This window comes from Podarcis pityusensis, assembly GCF_964106645.2.
Source record: "Podarcis pityusensis genome assembly, chromosome: 9".
Lineage (NCBI taxonomy): Eukaryota > Metazoa > Chordata > Lepidosauria > Squamata > Lacertidae > Podarcis > Podarcis pityusensis.
The window spans coordinates 2,327,886-2,345,606 of NC_138034.1; the positions used below are offsets into that span (position 1 = coordinate 2,327,886).

The 17,721-nt window shown below is 47.5% G+C and overlaps 1 protein-coding gene across 4 annotated transcripts in view; it reads right to left on the reverse strand.

Moving 5' to 3' along the window:
- UBE2Q2 (ubiquitin conjugating enzyme E2 Q2) overlaps positions 1 to 12,844 on the reverse strand; it is a 39,483-nt gene extending 26,639 nt beyond the window's left edge. Inside the window, exons 1-2 of one of the 4 annotated variants that reach the window (XM_081021572.1) lie at positions 12,532 to 12,844; positions 891 to 995 (exon numbers count right to left, since the gene is read on the reverse strand). In XM_081021572.1, coding sequence (XP_080877698.1) covers positions 891 to 995; positions 12,532 to 12,783 — 357 coding nt within the window. In that variant the 5' untranslated portion in view covers positions 12,784 to 12,844. Of the gene's footprint in view, positions 1 to 890; positions 999 to 12,531 lie in introns of all 4 variants that reach the window. The other 3 variants (XM_081021571.1, XM_081021574.1, XM_081021573.1) reach the window with 3 other exon arrangements.
- Positions 12,845 to 17,721: the final 4,877 nt, after the last annotated feature.

Here is a 17,721-nt window from a genome sequence, read left to right on the forward strand (position 1 = left end):
CAGTCCCACAAGCCAAGAATTTAGGCTAGGAAGAAATATTATTTCCCAGTAGTGCATATTATGAATTGCCCCTTGGTTAACACCCCCAATTTGATTTCAAGAATTGGTGGTAGAAATACATACGTTGGAAAGCCCAGTAGGACTTCAGCCCTTTGCTTTGGTCACGTGTAAAGGCAGGGTGGCTTTAAAACTAAATACAAGAAACCACTATGATTTCTTGAAGAAGCCTTTCCCAACCTGATGCCCTCCATGTTTTAGAGTGTAATTCATATTATCCCTAACCATTGGTCATGCTAGCTGGGGCCAATGAGACCTGCACTCCCACAACAACTGGAGGGAACTGGGTCAGAGAAAGCAGCATGAAAGAATCACACTCTGAAGCTCTTCTTCTCCTGCTTGCAAGTCATAATACAGCCAGCTATGATAAGAAAAGAGGACAGCGCTAGTTTCAGTTTTGGCACTATGTGTTAAGAAGTACTGTCACAATATCTAGAAATTATTTTTGACAGGAAAGCATGAAAAATCCCACCTGCTTTCTCCCATACAAATGGACAATTTTGTTATTCATAACATGCCCCCCTCTCCACGCAAAGCACACTTGTTTTCTGGCTTCTGCTTTTTGCAATTGCTAAAACATTTGTGGTAGTTACCCTGCATGAGCCTTTGCTGTGAATAAATGGTTTCTGCAAACTGAAAGAGACACTATTCTAGATCAAATATTTTTAGACGGCCAGCTGGTGAAGGAGTGCCACTTGTGAAACCACAAGCAATATTTTTGTTTAAAACAAAAAAGGCACCACCAAACAATGGCATGGCTGTGGGATTCTAACCTAATACCTAGTTCATAACCAAATGCCAGATTAAGCAAAGGAGGACAGGTGATCACTTACCAGAGTATTGCTCTTTTTAATATCATCTAAACGCTCCAATACTGAAGTCAAGTTGGGGTCATCTGAGTCCACGAACCATATTGGCGATGAAGAGGGATAAGACTCCTGCTTTAAATAAGTAAGTAAGTAAGTAAGTAAGTAAGTATTATGCCTGAACTACACATTCATATTTCAAAGCTTCTGGAGAACTGCACTTGTTAAAATATAAAGTATGTCCCATTATCAAGGTGAGAGAAAGAATGCTTTTTTAAAAACCAATAAAGCAGACCTCTGCAGCTCCCCATCTCAACTCCAGACAGACACAGAAAGTCAATTATGTGGAGTGGGCAACTGTTTTCCAAAGCAGGGAGCACACTTGGCTATGAAGATTTAACTAATTGCCTGAAAAGAAAAAACACCAACTTCTTCAACCATCTCAACTTTTCCTTCTTTTTCTGAGGGTACAACCGCTTTCTTCTAGGAAAGGGTCACTAAGACAGTTGTGCAAATTATGCTCACATGAGCCACTAGCCAAAGGGTGTGTGTGGAAAATTGCCTGCCTACATATCGTAGTAATTTGTCGCCAAAATCAGAAGGTAAGTGTTCCTGCTAGTCAGCAGGAAGCAGTTTGCGTCTGGCCAATTTGAGATGTGCAACTCCTCCATTGGCTTTTTGAGCATACCAGTGAACACCAGGAGCCCCATTGTCCTAGCCGAAAATGGGTGCTCCATGCATCGTTATCCCCCGCCAAAGAGATAAGAACTGTGAACACATTCCCCTTCCTAATTTTAGCCTCACAACAATTTTGTGAAGTAGGCTGGCCTGAGGTAACCCAGTGAGCTTCAGAACAGAGTGAGGATTTCAACCTAGTTTGATATTGTTAACCACTGTACCACACAGGCCTTGCCTCCAGCTCAGTTTGCACATAAAGCTAAGTCAAACTATGGTTTAGTGAGAATGAGCAAGAGTGAAAATTGTGCCTGCTTCACTCCTTGTCGTCTGGCTGGTACAATACTCAGAACTGTGTCAAAGTGAGCCCTCTACCGCTTCTTGCCTACTTCCCCAAGGTGAAGCCTTTTCCCTCCAGCAGGGGAGGGGAGGGTCTGTAAAAGAAAGCGGAGCAGCAGCAGAGATAGAGATGAATCCCAGATCCAGCTTGCAGGGGGCTGACTCCAACTTGAAACGAGACTACGCATTCCATCTGGAGCTCCTCCTCCAAGGTCTCATCCCATCCCAAGAAGAGTGGTTATTTACAAGCCTATGCTCAGAAATGGCACTAATAAATGCATGAGGAATCCCAGAGCAGAGCAGGGCAGGGCTGGTGAAAGGTTTGGATGCTGGAAACAGATTAAAATCACTGGATAGCTATGAAGCTCCCCAAAGGGCCTTGGGCCAAACACTGTCCCCTCAGCCTAACAGGGTTTTTCTAAGGTAACACAGAATGTGGCTACTTTCACGGCAGCAAATTTCTTATAGGAATAATTAATATAACACTTCTTTCCATTTCAGATGAAGCTTTCAGGCATAATAGCTCCCTCTTGTTCTTTCCTCACCCTCCCCAATGCTAATTAATACTCTCCATACATAAACCTTCACTGGAGAAACAGAATTTGTTGGAGGAGAATCCATACTTGAGCCACTAATTACTCCAGTAAGTAATTATATAAAAACTGAACAGCGTGGCTAAAAAGATATGGGACTAACCTATCTCGAAGGAACTCAAAAACAACCCTAATTCCAATCAGAAAAGTATGTCATCTCAGACATACACACACTCTTCTTAAATGAGATGTCAGGCCTAATGCTAAAAGAAAAGAATCAATGCAAACCTAAAATAAGATTTGTTTGCTTTAAAAAAAAACCAAAGCAGCTTGGCTTTGTACCACATTCAAGAGACAAGCCAGCTCACCCTCATTTATAATGCAACTCTGGAGGCTCGTTTGCTAGTCTGTGGACACTGGCACCCCCCAAAGGGAGAAGGCTCAGGAGAACCCCAGACACAACGCCTGACTGACATGAATGTGATGAACACAGACTGGGAGCACAGGGGAGAAGGAAGAAAAGTCCAACATTTCCACTGTCCCAACAACAAAAGGTTGCTCCCTTGAAACTGCACACAAACAGCATCTTCAGAGCTGCCACTTTTTGTCAGGGAGGGAGAATTAAACTCGCCCACCCCACCCGCTCTGGCTCCAGTGCTGCCTAGGCCTGCTTGGCAGGGGGTTGGACTCGATGGCCCTTGTGGTCTCTTCCAACTCTAGGATTCTATAGGCCCTACTCCCTGGCAGCTAAAGAATATGCCTCAAACACATTCACACATCTTATGTCTAATTTGGCCCTTAGTAAATGTCTAACATACAGTATCTTAACGGCTAGAAGTGGAAGATCTACCAATAGCTGCTCACTTGGGACACAAAGCAATTGTCTCCAGAGAGATGTGGCAACTGGAGCAGAGAATCCCAGGTCAGCAGGACTGTTTTCAGTGCTTGTAATCTGCAAAATCTTCAAAGGCAGCCTCTGTCTAACACCCTGGGGAGCAGCAGCAGACAAGCTAGATAGGTCTGCTACTGGGCAGCTTCTTGTGCACAGAAATGTTGCTTTCTGGCCCTCAAAATTTTTATTTTAATTATGTATCCTCAAAAAATCCTATCTGAAAATGAATTATGACCAAGCACAAGAAGGTCTCTCCTGGCTTTGTTAGTGAACTTGCTTCCCCCACTCCCTTGCTACTATATGTATGATAAACATCTGTCAAGTTTGTCACAAACAGCAGATGGATGTGCTAAATCTGTTTCTGCGATACATTATATCAGATTGCAGATAGGGGACCCAAATGATCAAATGCTCCTCCATACAGAAGAATAAATAGATCAGAAAGAAGAGTTTTAGATGCTTTCCTATGTGCAGGGAAATATCTATACAGAGACTTTTCCTGTACAGCCCAGTCACAAATGAACTGCTGTTTATCAGAACTAAACCCCATTGAAGACATAACAAAAGCTCATGTTTATTCTGCAAAACTGGCATATTCTAAAACAAACATCCCTAATGACCAACAGTTCTACACACCTTTAGATCAAAGAGTTCCTGGTTTCCCTTAATACTGGATTTCTGCTACTTGAATGCTGACCCTCTAAAGGAAGCATGTAACGCTTAGCACAGGTCTTAGCGAAAGTCAAGACGGTCTGCAGTTTTCAAAAAGGGAACAGATTCATGCAGTTTTTGCCATAGGTTGTACCAAGTTCCACTGTTTATATTAGAAGCAGATGGGTCATGTTGCTTGGCACCAGTTTTTATTTTGCAAGATTCCTGCCATGATTCAGGATGCTTGCTATTTATTAAAACATGTTGAAGGAAGCAGGAGCTATTTAGGGTGTCTGACAATTTAGAACTATGGTCAGAAGGTACGGTATATGGAGTCTGGTCGGTGCTTGGATGGGAAATGACTGTGAACACTGCAAGTCTCCTTTAGCTTCCCTCCCTTGTGAAAGAGAGGCAGGATGAATGGATATTTATTATCAGCTAGCAATTGCCCACTCCTTCCTTTGGAGTGAGAGCTCTGCATTTAATACCTGCATTTCTTCACTGTGCAGTTCTATGGAGGCCCGGAGGCTTCAGCCAAAAAAACAAGTTGATAATACCTACTCCAGTCCACAGAGGAGGTTTAGAATGCAGAAAATATCTCCCCTTCCTACAAGTATAGGTAAATATAGGTATAGGTAAATATGCCAATATCTCTTTTGGGGTAGGGGCAGAAACAATCAAGGCAGCTTTTACAGATTGCTTTACATCTCTGAAGGGAAATTACTGCAACTCCGAGCTCTATAGTACTACTGATGCTGCCTACAAACTATCAAGCCTTTGGGTTCACACAAACTACCTCCAGGAGTCTCCTCTTAGGAAGAAGATTAATTCCCCAACTTTTGGCTATGTGATCATGATGCAAGTCACCCTGGGCCAGTAAACACTCAGATGGCCAGCTGCTGCCAGTAGTCCTATGCCCCAAAATGCCTTACTGGCCATGGAAAAAAAGAACACAACATTAGAATTACACTCCATGGCATAAAATGAGTCTAACTGCCTATGACAAGCTGGCACAGCCATTTTCAATTACCCAGTGTGTCAACGCCTTCATCTGTTTATTGCGTAAGGACCACATACAAACACAATTCTGTGTAGCAGGGACAGTAGTTCCAGGCAGAACAGACAATTCCCTCTTGAAGCAGCATGAGCTAAAGTACATCTTGTTTGCTGTAAACAGTACGACACCTCTGTACCAAAGGCACGCTGACATTGCTAAGGAAGTCCCAAGAACAGCTTAAGTCAGCTTTTCCCAAAGTAGGGAAGGTGCCTGACATGGCACTCAAGTTCTAGTGCGCAGGCCCCTTGGGGGAGCAGGGGAGGGACAACAGGCACCTCAAGACTACTGCACTCCTTTCGCTCTTGAGACCTTCATGGGACTCACAGGGCTTCGGGCTGTTAAGTGTGGCTGCCAGACAGTGAAAGCTTTTCAGCATAATAAACCTGTTTATGGTGCCAGCACACTTACTTGGCCCTTGACTCAGAAATAAACCCAACTTTGGTTCAATGGGTTTAGAACCACAATCCAAGTCAAATAAATGGTTATGGCTGCTTAAATCAGGAAGCTGAACTTATATTTGTGGTAGTAAACAATAATGGCTACCTCATCAATATGTTTCAGATGTGTTTCTTGCACTGTTTTCTGGATCAGGTTGGAAGAACTGGCATGAGCCAGTGGACAAGTCTTGGAACACAACCAGGGAGACTCAGGTTCAAATGCCCATCCAGTCACGAAGCGAACTAGATGACCTAGCACCAGTCACTACCCTACACTCCAAGGGTTGTTGCAAGGATAAAACGGGGGGAACCGACCTGAGTTTCTTGGAGTAAAGGCATGATTTAAAAAAATAATAATAATAAGCTGTATCACAGCATTGTTCCCTGCAGCCTTTTTTAAAGTGACGTGCTGACTTGTCAGCTCTCTCATTCCTGGATCAACAGGAAAACAAGGGGGCGGGGAGCTACCACTACCCTCATCTCTGCCATTTCAGTTTTCACCAGCAATTAATATTTGTCCCCAAGTCCTCTGCCTATTATTTGACATCATACACTGTCCCACCCCAGTTCTACAATTATGTTTAGGGGCAAATCAGACACACATTGTGGTCCACTGGTAGACTACAATTCAAGGATTGTTCACAATATGGATTTGTGGGAGTAAATATTGGGATATGCCTCCATTAAAGATTAATATTTCAGTATATTAAAAGTTCACCTTTTGCTTTTTGTATAAGAAAGATGACAAGGCCAAGCAGGGAGCTAGAACATCTTCAGTTTGAGTACTTAAGAGAAGTGTAACTAGCAAATTCCCAAATATGCTGGAGATTTCCATTGCTCCCTTGGCTGAGGCTGATGGAAGCTGAAGTCCAACACAGCTGGAGGGCACCAGGTTGGGGAAGGCTGGAATAAAGGATCTCAACCAGTTAAGATCCAATAGGGATTCCTCTCCTACACAAAGAGAAGCAGAGTTTCTGCATTCCTACAACAGCGATGGTTGATATTTAGTCTGCAGAGCAGCTTGACATGGCTAGAATTTCTATGTTTGTATAGAACAATCCTGAGTTTTTCCTATCTGAAAGAGCTCACTTTCATCACATGTCACATTAAAACAGCACTGAGCCAAGTTGAGCATTAGTTCTATAAAACTGCAGTCCTAACACACTGCAAGCAAGCAGGGACCTTTTCCGTTTCTCCTACACAATGACAGTAAGCCATCAGCATCACCACAACTGCTCCTTCCCACCCTGGGCATACTTAGGACAGAGAAATGAACAGTTGTTGGCATGAACTTACTGTCTCCTCTTCTTCCACAAAATAAGCAAGACTCATCAAGGAAGCCCAGTGCCATACACAGCCATTTCAACCAACATGTAACCTGATCCTATCTGTGTTTAATCAGAAACAAGCTCCACCAATTTCACTGAGGCTTACTTTGAAGTGTGCATAGGACTGCTGGCTCAAAACCCTTTGCCAGTTTACCGGTGGCATTGAATTCCTAGAATGTTTACAGCTTTGCAGGAAGGTATGGCACCAACGTGCAAGCCTGCAAAAAGAGTTATGCCACTTCACAGCTGAGTGTCACAGGGCTGTTTTACCAGTAGGGGTGGCAAGCTGTTAGCCAACATTAATTTAAATTTATTTATAATAACATTTATATACTGCCTTCATATAAACTATCAAGGCAGCGTACAACAATATGTACACAATAGGAACCATATGACATTTGCCTTGTGGGAGAAGAAAACTTCCAAAGGGGTGGGAACTACGATGGTGTGTGGCAATTCAGGACTCAGTAGGCTGCACTCGTGGCTCCCATCAACAGGCACCTACCACTCCCACAAGAGTTTCTCAAATCCTGTAACTCTAGTGTTAGTTTTTGGCTAATAAATCTTTTGATGGTTTCAAACTTGTGTACCTCTGCTCTTAACTCACCTTTGATGCTTAGTATATAGACCAAACAAACTGAAACTGAGAAAAGAGGGAGACTCAACAGGGTGGGGGGAAATCACGTTTTAAATTTATGTCATATTACAAAAGTAGTAAATTTGCATGCTGTATCTAAATAACTTTTTCCCGAAGCGTGATCAGACAGGCTCCATTGCTTCAAATGGACATTGAAAACTTATTTGTTTACTGTGGCCTTTTTGTGACTATTTTAATTGGACCTGCAATCTGTGATGCTGTTTTATTGTGGTTGCATTATAATTCTAAGGTTCTGTTGCGGCTGATTTTATTTTAATGTGTTTCATTGCCTGCATGTTCATTAGAACTTTTAATTTTAGTGCTCTGCTTTATATTTTTATGTATGTGTGTGTATATATAGTTATACGACATAACAGTCTGAGTGATATATCTGTGTGCTTTCCTTATGAGAAAGTTGTCTTTTAAAAAGGTGGGCTCTAAATCTATAAACATTAAGGAAAATGTTCCCAGCTCACAGCCCTTCATGGTCCTACATTGGGTTGCTACCCATTTCTTTCTAGTAGGGCTCCTACACCTTTAAATGCTGAATAGGAAGCAGAAATTCAACACATGTAGTTTCTCAGAGGAGAGAAAGAACCAGTAGCAGAGTGTGGGTTTAATGGCAGAGAAGTCTGGCCAGGGGGCAACTCTAGCCTTCTACCTTGCCCACCTCTCTTCAATTGGGTTTTTTCCTTAAGTGATCTCAAGTCCTGCTTTCTTCAGCCATCCTGGGACCGAGTTATGTCTGGGTTTTCGGTGTTCGAAAACCGAAACGTTCGACTTCCAAGATGTTCAAAAACCAAAACGTTCGACTTCCAAGACATTCAAAAACTGAGGTATCACTACACTGCTGTGGCAGGAAGATAAATGGCATTTCTATGTGCTCTGGCTTCCCTCACAGTGTCCCGTTGCACCAGAAGCAGTTTAGTCATGACCCGGAAAGTTGTCTGTGGACAAACACTGGCTCCCTCAGCCTGAAAGCGAGATGAGCGCCGCACCCCACAGTCACCTTTGACTGGACTTAATCGTTCAGGGATCCCTTACCTTTTACCTTTTTACTCCAAACAGAGAATTCCTGACTTGCTTTCAAGCTAGTACCTCCTCAGCTGGTGGAAAGGCAAGTTACTCAGCTCATGCCTTGTTTTAAAAGCAGGTCACACATTCAACAATATGGGCACACTCCTTGTTCTCTCTGGGCTTCCACCTATCATGGGTGGAGAGAAATTACTCAATCTAACTTCCAACTAATCAGGGAGGAGCACTTTGCCCACATTCTGCTCTCTCTCACACACAGATACACCCGCCCTGCAACACTTTTGTTTCAATTTAAAGAAACAAAATCTTCTGGCTTCTTTTGTCAAAGCTGTCTGTTGCAAGTATTCCTACACTTAAAGAAGTTGAATGGCTGAAGAGGAGGGAAGTACATTTCCTTTCAGACTGCCCTTCCCAAAACTTCAGTAATGCAAATCATATTTCCAGAGAGAAAACAAAGGGAAAAACAGAGGGAAAGAGAGGCAATATGCCTACTGCGTAGTCGAAGAAGAGCAAAGAAAGGTTCTAAAAAACAAATTAACGAAGGGATAACTGTTCAACTTTGAAGGAGAAAATGAAGTTCTGAGTAGTAAGTTTTTACACTATGAAGTTTCAGAATTTACACACAAAAAACCAAGTGTAGCCATGTGAGATCTGGATGGTAACGTAGTTCCCTTCATATTTAAGAACACAGCCTCAACAGAGCCTCTCTTGTCGCCACCTGATCTTCTGGGAGTAGCCCCCATGTATGCTCCACCAAAGGACTATTGATCTTAGGCGCGCACGCGCCCACCCACCCACCCACCCCATGCTTCAAAGACCCAGTTTGGAACACCTAGAATACACACACACACAGGCTGGGAGCCTCAATGGCGCCCCTCTGGGACATAATACCTGGCTAGTCCCCCCCCCCCCCCAATAGCTACGGATGAGCCACCAGCTCATCTGACTGCAACAGGAAGAGAAAAGAACCTTGGGTATCTTTTCTTCTCTGCTTCATTAGGAATGACTCTCTGCCTCCCCACCTGCCACCCCATAACTAAGCAAGCCCTAGAGTAACATAAGAAATCACCCCTCCTCATCTACCCTATATCAATCTTCCCTACCTCAAGAAAGGATGCCTCCCCCAACCCTTTCTCTAGAATGGCAAGGTCCTAAAGTCTGGGATGGGGAGGAAAACAGGATTAAATTTAAAATATTAACTGATGCTAAAGAAAGAGGAGGAATTTCACTGCCAGACTTATAACTATGTTATAAAGCTGCCTGTATGAGTTGGAAGAAGAATGGCTGGTACTGAAAAACAATAGGTTATTTCAGGTATGTCCAAAGTCCGTTTCGGGGGCCTAATCCGGCCCACTGGTTGATTTAATCTGGCCCCAGTGGCAGTTTCTTTCCTTAAAAAAAACCTCAACAACTTCAATCCTTAAAAAAAGGGCCAACAACTTTGGTTCGCCCTCATGGCCCTTCACTTCATCAAATCTGGCCCCCTTTGAACAAAGTTTGGACACCAATGGGTTATTTGATCTAGAAGGTTTGGGTGGCATGCATATTTATGGTATGAGAAGGGTAAGGTTCACAAAGAATTTTTAAATCGCAAGTAGTGTGTGAACCCGATATAAAAATTTATTCGAAAGGAAAACACCAGTGTGGTTATCTCCAATAGAGGCATGTGCACAAAAGAAATTGAATGTGGAAGCAAAATGGGGTACATATAGAGGTTTTACATATTAAGGTTTTCTGGAGACTGTTGTGAGTTGAAACAGCAAGAAGTCCAAAAGTGAGTGATGGGATGGCTCTAATATCATCAAGTAAATGAACTATCTAAGAAAGATAGGACATATGGCTTTATACAGTGGTACCTCTGGATACGAACGGGATCCGTTCTGGAGCCCCGTTCACATCCTGAAGTGAACGCAACCCGCGTCTGCACGTGTCGCGATTCGCCGCTTCTGCGCATATGTGTGACGTCATTTTAACAGTCTGCACATGCGGCGAAACCCAGAAGTAATGCGTTCCATTACTTCCGGGTCGCCACGGAGCACAACCTGAAAACGCTTAACCTGAATCAACTTCAACCCGAGGTATGACTGCAGACCAAAGATCTGAATCTGAATTAACACTGTTAAAAGGTAAAGGAAAAATGATTTTGAAAATGTACAAAATGTTATTAGAATGGGAAACGAAAGACAAATTGGTTAAGTCTGCAATGATACACTGGGCTAAAAGATTTGGGACATAATATTGATAGGGTTGTATGGGAAATGTTGTGGAAAGTAGATATGAAATTTACTGCTTGCTACACATTAAAGGAAAACTATTTGAAAATGATATACAGATGGTATTTAATACCTAACAAACTGGCTAAAATGTATAAGACTATATCAAGTAAATGTTGGAAATGAAAACAGTCCCAGTGGTTATTTTTTTATGTGTGGTGGACTTGTAAAAAAACAACAAGCTTTTGGGAGATGATACACAATGAATTAAAAAAGATCTTTAAAACAGTCATCCCCCAAAAGCCTGAAGCATTTCTTTTGGGAATAATTGGGGCAGAGGTCTCAAAAAAGTTGGTTAAATTTTTATGTATACTTCCACTGCAACCAGAATATTGTATATGCAGAAATGGACAGAAGTTCCAACAAAAGAGGAGATTTAGACTCTATGGAGATGGCAAAAATAAGAGACCAAAGAGATAAAATGTTTGTGGAAGAGTGGAGGCAATTTTTAGACTATCTGATAAAATATTATAGCCAAATGAAATCACAGGCAGAACTGGAAATATAAGCAAAGGAATAAGAACAATAAAGGAATGTAATGTAGGATATATGTTATAGAAATATGTATTATATCTAAGGCAGTAGATCAAAGGATTTGAACAGAAACATCATGGAAGTGAGGATGGGAAATCAAAATGCGAAGGTAATATTGTGTGAAAACTGAATTTGTTAAATTGTATGAAAATCAATAAAAAATTATGTCAAAAAAGGTTTGGACCATCACCAGTCTCATTCTAATCCCCAGAAATTGAGGCCTTCTCCAGACTCTGGAGTGACTCAGCCTCACAATCTGAGCTCATGGCTCTCTACCCCACCCTGACTCCTGGGCTGCCTCCTACTCCCAGTCCCCAAAGCTCCCTTTTCCAGGAGGCCAAACAAAACCACTGTGGGGTGTCCCCCCCCCAGCAGAACTCTTATTTCCCAAAATGACAAGCCCCAAACCTGGGCCAGCCCCAATCTCCAACTCCCAGGATTTCTCCCTGGCATAGTAAACCCAGCCTGTCTCAAATTAATATCCCCCAGGTCCCTTGAAGGGTATGTCCCAAACCTGTGGCTATGGCCACCTCCCAACCCCATTTCTCAATTCTTGGACTGTTCCCCACCTCCTGCCCCTTCTAGCAAGGCTCCTGCTTACTCACTAGATGGGCTGAGGACACAGCACCCACCAGCCCTGGGTCCTCCTTACCCCACATCCTGGAGAATTACCCCTCTTCTGAAAATTTGGGCCAACAGGTGAGAGAGCCAGTGCAGTGTCGTGGGAGAGACCAGCGTTCAAATCTCACTTGTGACCCTTGGGCCAAGCCCTGCCTCTGCCCTCTAATCCGGGCACAGGGTTGTTGCACCGGGGAGAACCAGGCACCCCGCCTTGTGCTCCTTGGCAGGAACAGGTTGGGATATAAATGCAAAACGAGAACCGAGAAAGTAAGGAAGGCCCAGCCCTCAATCCTGGGTTGCCTTCACCCCTTGCACAGCACCCTGTTTCTCACACTCCTGGGGGGCAGCGGGGAGGCAGCCAGAGCCTCTCTTCCCTCCAAGGTGCTCCTGACCCTCCTTAACTGCCCCGGAGCAGTTGCTCCAGAGGAACTCTCCCTCCCCTCCAGACGGGCATGAAGCTCCGTGGCAGCCCAGCCCCCCTCGGCCTACCCTACAGCGCAGGGCGGTTGTGAGGATGAGGAAGGGGAGACCCGGGTCGAGGGGGGAGGGAGAAAGGCAAAGGAAAGCTGGGCAGCCCCCCTCGGTCCCCGCCCGCAGGCTATGAGGCCTCCCGCGGCTCCCCTTGCCCCCCGAGGCGCGGCGGCGGCGGCACCCACCGTGATGTTGCAGTGGATGGTGAGCGGCGGCGGGGGCGGCGGGGGCGGCGTGGGGAGGCTGCCTCCCCCGGCGCTGGCGGGGCTGCCGGCGGGGGCGGTCGGGGCCGGCGGGGGCGGCGGGGCGGCGGGGAGCAGCACGAACTGGCAGTGGAGCTCGTCGAGCTTCCAGGAGACGATGCGGAAGCGCTCGTGGTCCTTGTCGAAGATGGACTCGAGCAGCTTCAGCTCGGCCTTCAGCCCTGACACAGACATCCTGGCCGCATCTCCGGGGCCCGCCGGCCGCGGCCTGCCTTGCCCGCCCGCCCTGCGCTTGCGGCTCGGCCTCGAGGGCGGCGGGGGCGCCTCGCCGAAGCCGGCCGGCCCCGCCGGAGGCCCCCGCCCGCCGGGGAGCAGCGCAAACACCGCCGCCGCCGCCGCCGCCGCCGCCGCCGCCGCCTCGGCCCGCTGCGCTGAGGGAAGCCGCGCTCTCCGCCCGCCCGCCCGCCCGCCCGCCGGCCGGCCGACTTGTGGCTCTGGAGGACTAGGCCGGGGCGGCTGGTCTCCGCGCTCCTCGCTCGCTCGCTCGCTGGCTGGCTGGCTCTCTGGCTGGCTGGCTGGCCGGCCCTCTTGCTGGGCCGGCCCCTTCCTCCCAGGCAGGGTCAGACCCACCCACGGGGCAGGGTTTGGGCCGACCCCGAGGAGCAGCCGGCGCACCGCCCTCCCCGCAGCATCACTCGGGGTCTCTCCCGGGGGCGGGAGGAGGAGGCGGCCGGGCTGTTTCGCTTTCTCGGGGGGAGACGGGGAGGAGGTCGGAAGCCCCACGAAGCTGAACTGAAACCGAGGAGGGCTTCGCAGCAGGGGAGGAAGAAGGGGTCGGGCTTTCCGTGGGGCGGGAATGTTACAGAATCCCAGAGCTGGGTCATCTAGATTCTAGTCCAACCCCTACAATGCAAAGCATCCAGGACAGATGGCCATCCAACCTCTGCTTAAAAATCCCCACAGCCTCCCAAGGGAGTCCATTCCACCGTCGAACAGTTCTTACTGTCAGAAAGTTCTGAAGTGAGGTTTAGTCGGAATTTCCTTTCTTATAACTTGAAGCCTCCCCCAAGCAGGAGAAAACAAGTTTGCTCCATCCATCACGTGACAGCCATTTGAAGATGGCATCCTATCTCTCCTCCAATCTCCTTTTTTCCATGCTAAACATACCCAAACTCCCTCAACCATTCCTCAGCGTAAGGCTTGGTTTCCAGACCCTGGATCATCTTGGTTGCCATCCACTTCACACCTTCCAGCTCATCAATATCCTTCTTAAATTGTGGCACCCAAAATTGGACACTGGACTCCAGGTGCGGCCTGCCCAAGACAGAATAGAGCAGGACTATGACTTCCTGTGATTGGGACACGATAGTAGTCTTGATGCAGCCTAGAATAGCATTCACATTTTTTGCTGCTGCGTTACACTGTTGTGTGTTAAGCTTGAGGTCTGCCAAGACCACCTAGATCCTTTCCATACTGTAATGGCTTGGGTCTTTCCCACACAAGCGAGACGACTCTGGCAGTTAATTATTTCAGATTTATTAGTCAAATCAAAAGGTCCTGGTCAGAGCTCAGCTAATCTCCTTCATCCTCAGAAAGCACAGTTGCCGGAACTGAGGCCCGCCCCCTTTTCCCCCAACAGTAAAACTCCCCACCTTCTCTTTCTGTCCCTTTTGCGCTTCTTGGCCAATCTACTGATCCTATGAGGTTTTGGGGAGGGCACTCCATGTATTCCTGTGTCTGTATCACTGTCTGAGCTGACAAGTTGCATTCTTTCACTTTGGCTCTCTCTTTCATTTTCCCTGTGTCAGAGATCAGGTTTTTGCTGCTCCCTGCTGCTGCTGCTGCTCCCTCCCCTCTGCATTCCACTCTTACCTGCGCGCGCTCTCTCTCTCTCTCTCTCTCTCTCTCTCGCTCTCTCTCTCTCTGCCTGCGTTCTCATTCCCTGTCAGTGAAGGAATGGAGCTGACACATAGGTACTACTGGCAAGCCAGGTGTCCCCCATCTTATATTTTTACAGCTGGTTCTTTCTGCCTAAGTGCAGAACCTGACATCTGTCCCTATTGAAATTCATTTTGTTAGTTTTGGCCCAGTTTGTCTTCTGTGGCGTTGGCTACCCTTCCCAGTTTTGTGGCACCCGCAGATTGGATGAGCATCCCCTCAATGTGTTTATCCAAGTTGTTTATAAAGATGTTAACAAAAAACAGGCCCAGGAAAGAATCCTGCAGCACCCCACTTGTCACTTTTTTCCAAGATGACAAGGAACCGTTGGTCAGCACTCTTTGGGTTCGGTCTGTCAACCAGCTGCAAATCCACCTAACAGTTATCTTGTCCAGCCCACTTTATACCAGCTTCTCCGCAAGAATATCATTTGTCAAAAGCCCTACTGAAATCAAGATACACAACATCCACAGCATCCCCCTGATCCACCAAGTTTGTAAGGCTATAAAGAATGAGATTCATCTGGCATGACTTGTTTTTGAGAAACCCATGTTGGATCTTAGTAATCACAACCTCTTTTTCTAAGTGCTCACAGACTGACTGTTTAATTATCTGTTTTTGAACCTTTCCTGGTAACAACATGAAGCTCACCAGTCAGTAGTCACCTGGGACTTCTCCCCCTCCCCTTTGAAGATGGGGACAACATTTGCCCACCTCCGGTCTGCAGGGACCTCACCTGTTTTATAGACAGAAGCTCTGAGATTACATCCATAAGCTCCTTTACTACCCTTGAGTGTAGCTCATCAGGCCCTAGAGATTTGAACTCATTTAAAGTAGCCTGGTGTTCCTGAAATATACTCAGAGTCGCAAAGTGATTTCATGCTCTTTATTCAGCTCATAGTGGTGGTGAGGAGGAATGAATGAATGTCCCCTCACAGTATCTGCTTTATATACATTATTTACACAATGGGCTGCACATGATTGGCTAATTCTGGAATTCTACTGTAAGCCAATCAGGTTGTGGATTCACTTCTATCTGGAGCAGGATTGGGTGGTTCCTGCCAACCAATCATACTGCTGCATTGTTCTAGGACCAATCAGACTGCTGCATTTTGGATCCTATTGTTCTAGGACCAATCAGACTGCTGCAGTTTGGATCCTATTCAACTCAGTACATAACACCCCTCCCCTCTAAGTTCCAGTCCTGCCCGGGAGGTCGCATTCATAGACCTCAAGGTATGCCGGCGGCCTACGTGTGCGTTGCGGCCTGGGGTGTTCCCTGGTCCGGGCTCCAGGTTCTGGCTCGTGTTCCAAGGATGCTGGCTGTGATGGGGCTGTTTGGTCTGGTGCAACCGGCTCGCTCAGTCGTGGTTCTGGTTCCGGTGTCCTTTCGGCCTCACGGGTCCTCTCTGTATTTACTGATTCTGCCTCTCCTGCTGGCCCCTCCTGCTCTATGGGCCTCACTGCCCCGCTGTTCCCTTGGGACTCCTCTGACCTGTCCTCCTCCTGGTTTTCTCCCAGGAATCGTCGCCGTATCTGGTCGCAGTGGCGGCGCCAGCATTGCCCCCCATCCGTTAGCACCTCGTACGACACAGGGCCAGTGACCCTGGTGACTGTGGCGGGTACCCATGCTGGGCCTGCCCCAAAATTCTTTGCGTACACTGGGTCCTGGGCCTCAAAGGTCTGGGGGTTCCTGCCTTCTCCCACCACTACCTCATCCTGAGCTCTATCGGGGTGAAGGCGGTCCAATCTGATTGCAAGGCGCCGACCCATTAGTAGTTCAGCGGGGCTCCGGCCAGTCGTTGAGCTGGGGGTGCTGTGCTGTGCTAGAAGGAATGTGGCAAGGCGGTACTCCCAGTCCCCTTGCGTCATGCGGTGAAGGGTGTCCTTGGTGGTCCGCACCATGTGTTCTGCTTGGCCATTGGTGGCAGGGTGGAACGGCGCCGAACGGATGTGGCGGAAGGCGTTCTGAGCTGTGAAGGTTTGGAATTCTCCTGACGTAAATGCAGTCCCGTTGTCTGAGACGAGAGTGTCAAGGAGCCCGTGGGTTGCAAACAGCCTGCGTAGTACCTGGATGGCTGCGGACGTGGAAGTGGACGGTACCAGTGCGACTTCCAGCCATTTGGTGTAGGAGTCCACCACTATGAAGAATGTTTTCCCCTGAAAGGGGCCAGCGAAATCCACATGCAGGCGTGACCATGGTGCTCGGGCGGACTCCCAGGACTGGACTGGGGCCCTTGGGGGATCTGGGTGGGATTTTTGGCAGGCCTGGCAGTGTTTGACCCAGACCTCTATCTCTCCATCGATCCCCGGGCACCACACATAACTCCTGGCAAGGGCCTTCATTCTTACTACCCCTGGATGTGTCTTGTGTAGGGCTGTGAGGACCCTTTTGCGGAGGGGCTGGGGAACAACGACTCTGCTTCCCCATAACAGGCACCCCTTGTGGGCCAACAGTTCATGTTTGCGGGTTGTGTAGCCGGCGAATTCTGGCCCGGGGCTGCTGCTGGGCCATCCCCTCCACACCCAGTCCAGGACCCGGGAGATGACCCTATCTTTCTTGGAATGGTGTGCAACTTCTTGTGCCTGAATGGGGCGGTCGGGAAGCAGCTCCAGGCTCATAACCTCTTGTGCAGGTACTGGGTCAGGGCCTGTTTCCGGTAGTGGTAGCCTGCTGAGGGCGTCCGCATGGCCCATCGCCTTCCCAGGTCGGTGAATCAGTGCATACTGGTAGCTGGCAAGGAAAATTGACCACCTGAGGACACGAGGAGACAGCACTTGGGGGGTCTGCTTTTCGGGGGCAAACAAGCCAAGCAACGGCTTGTGGTCAGTCACCACGGTGAAGGGCCGCCCGTACAAGAAATCATGGAATTTTTTTACTCCCTTCACGATTGCCAGACCCTCCTTGTCGATTTGCGAGTAGTTCTGCTCGGTTGCGTTGAGTGTCTGGGAAAAGTACGCCACCGGTACCTCTCTTCCATCCGGGAGTTGGTGCCCCAGGACAGCGCCAATGCCATAGGGTGAGGCGTTGCATGCTAGCACCACTGGCAGCCTCTCGTCGAAGTGTGCCAAGACCGAGTTTGAGACAAGCAAGTCCTTGACTGCCTGGAATGCGGCCTCCTGGCGCTGGCCCCACACCCAAGGGGCCCGCTTGTCCAGGAGTCTGTGTAGGGCCTCCACTACCGCCACCTTGTGGGGAAGGAAGGAATGGTAAAAGTTCAATAGTCCCAAGAA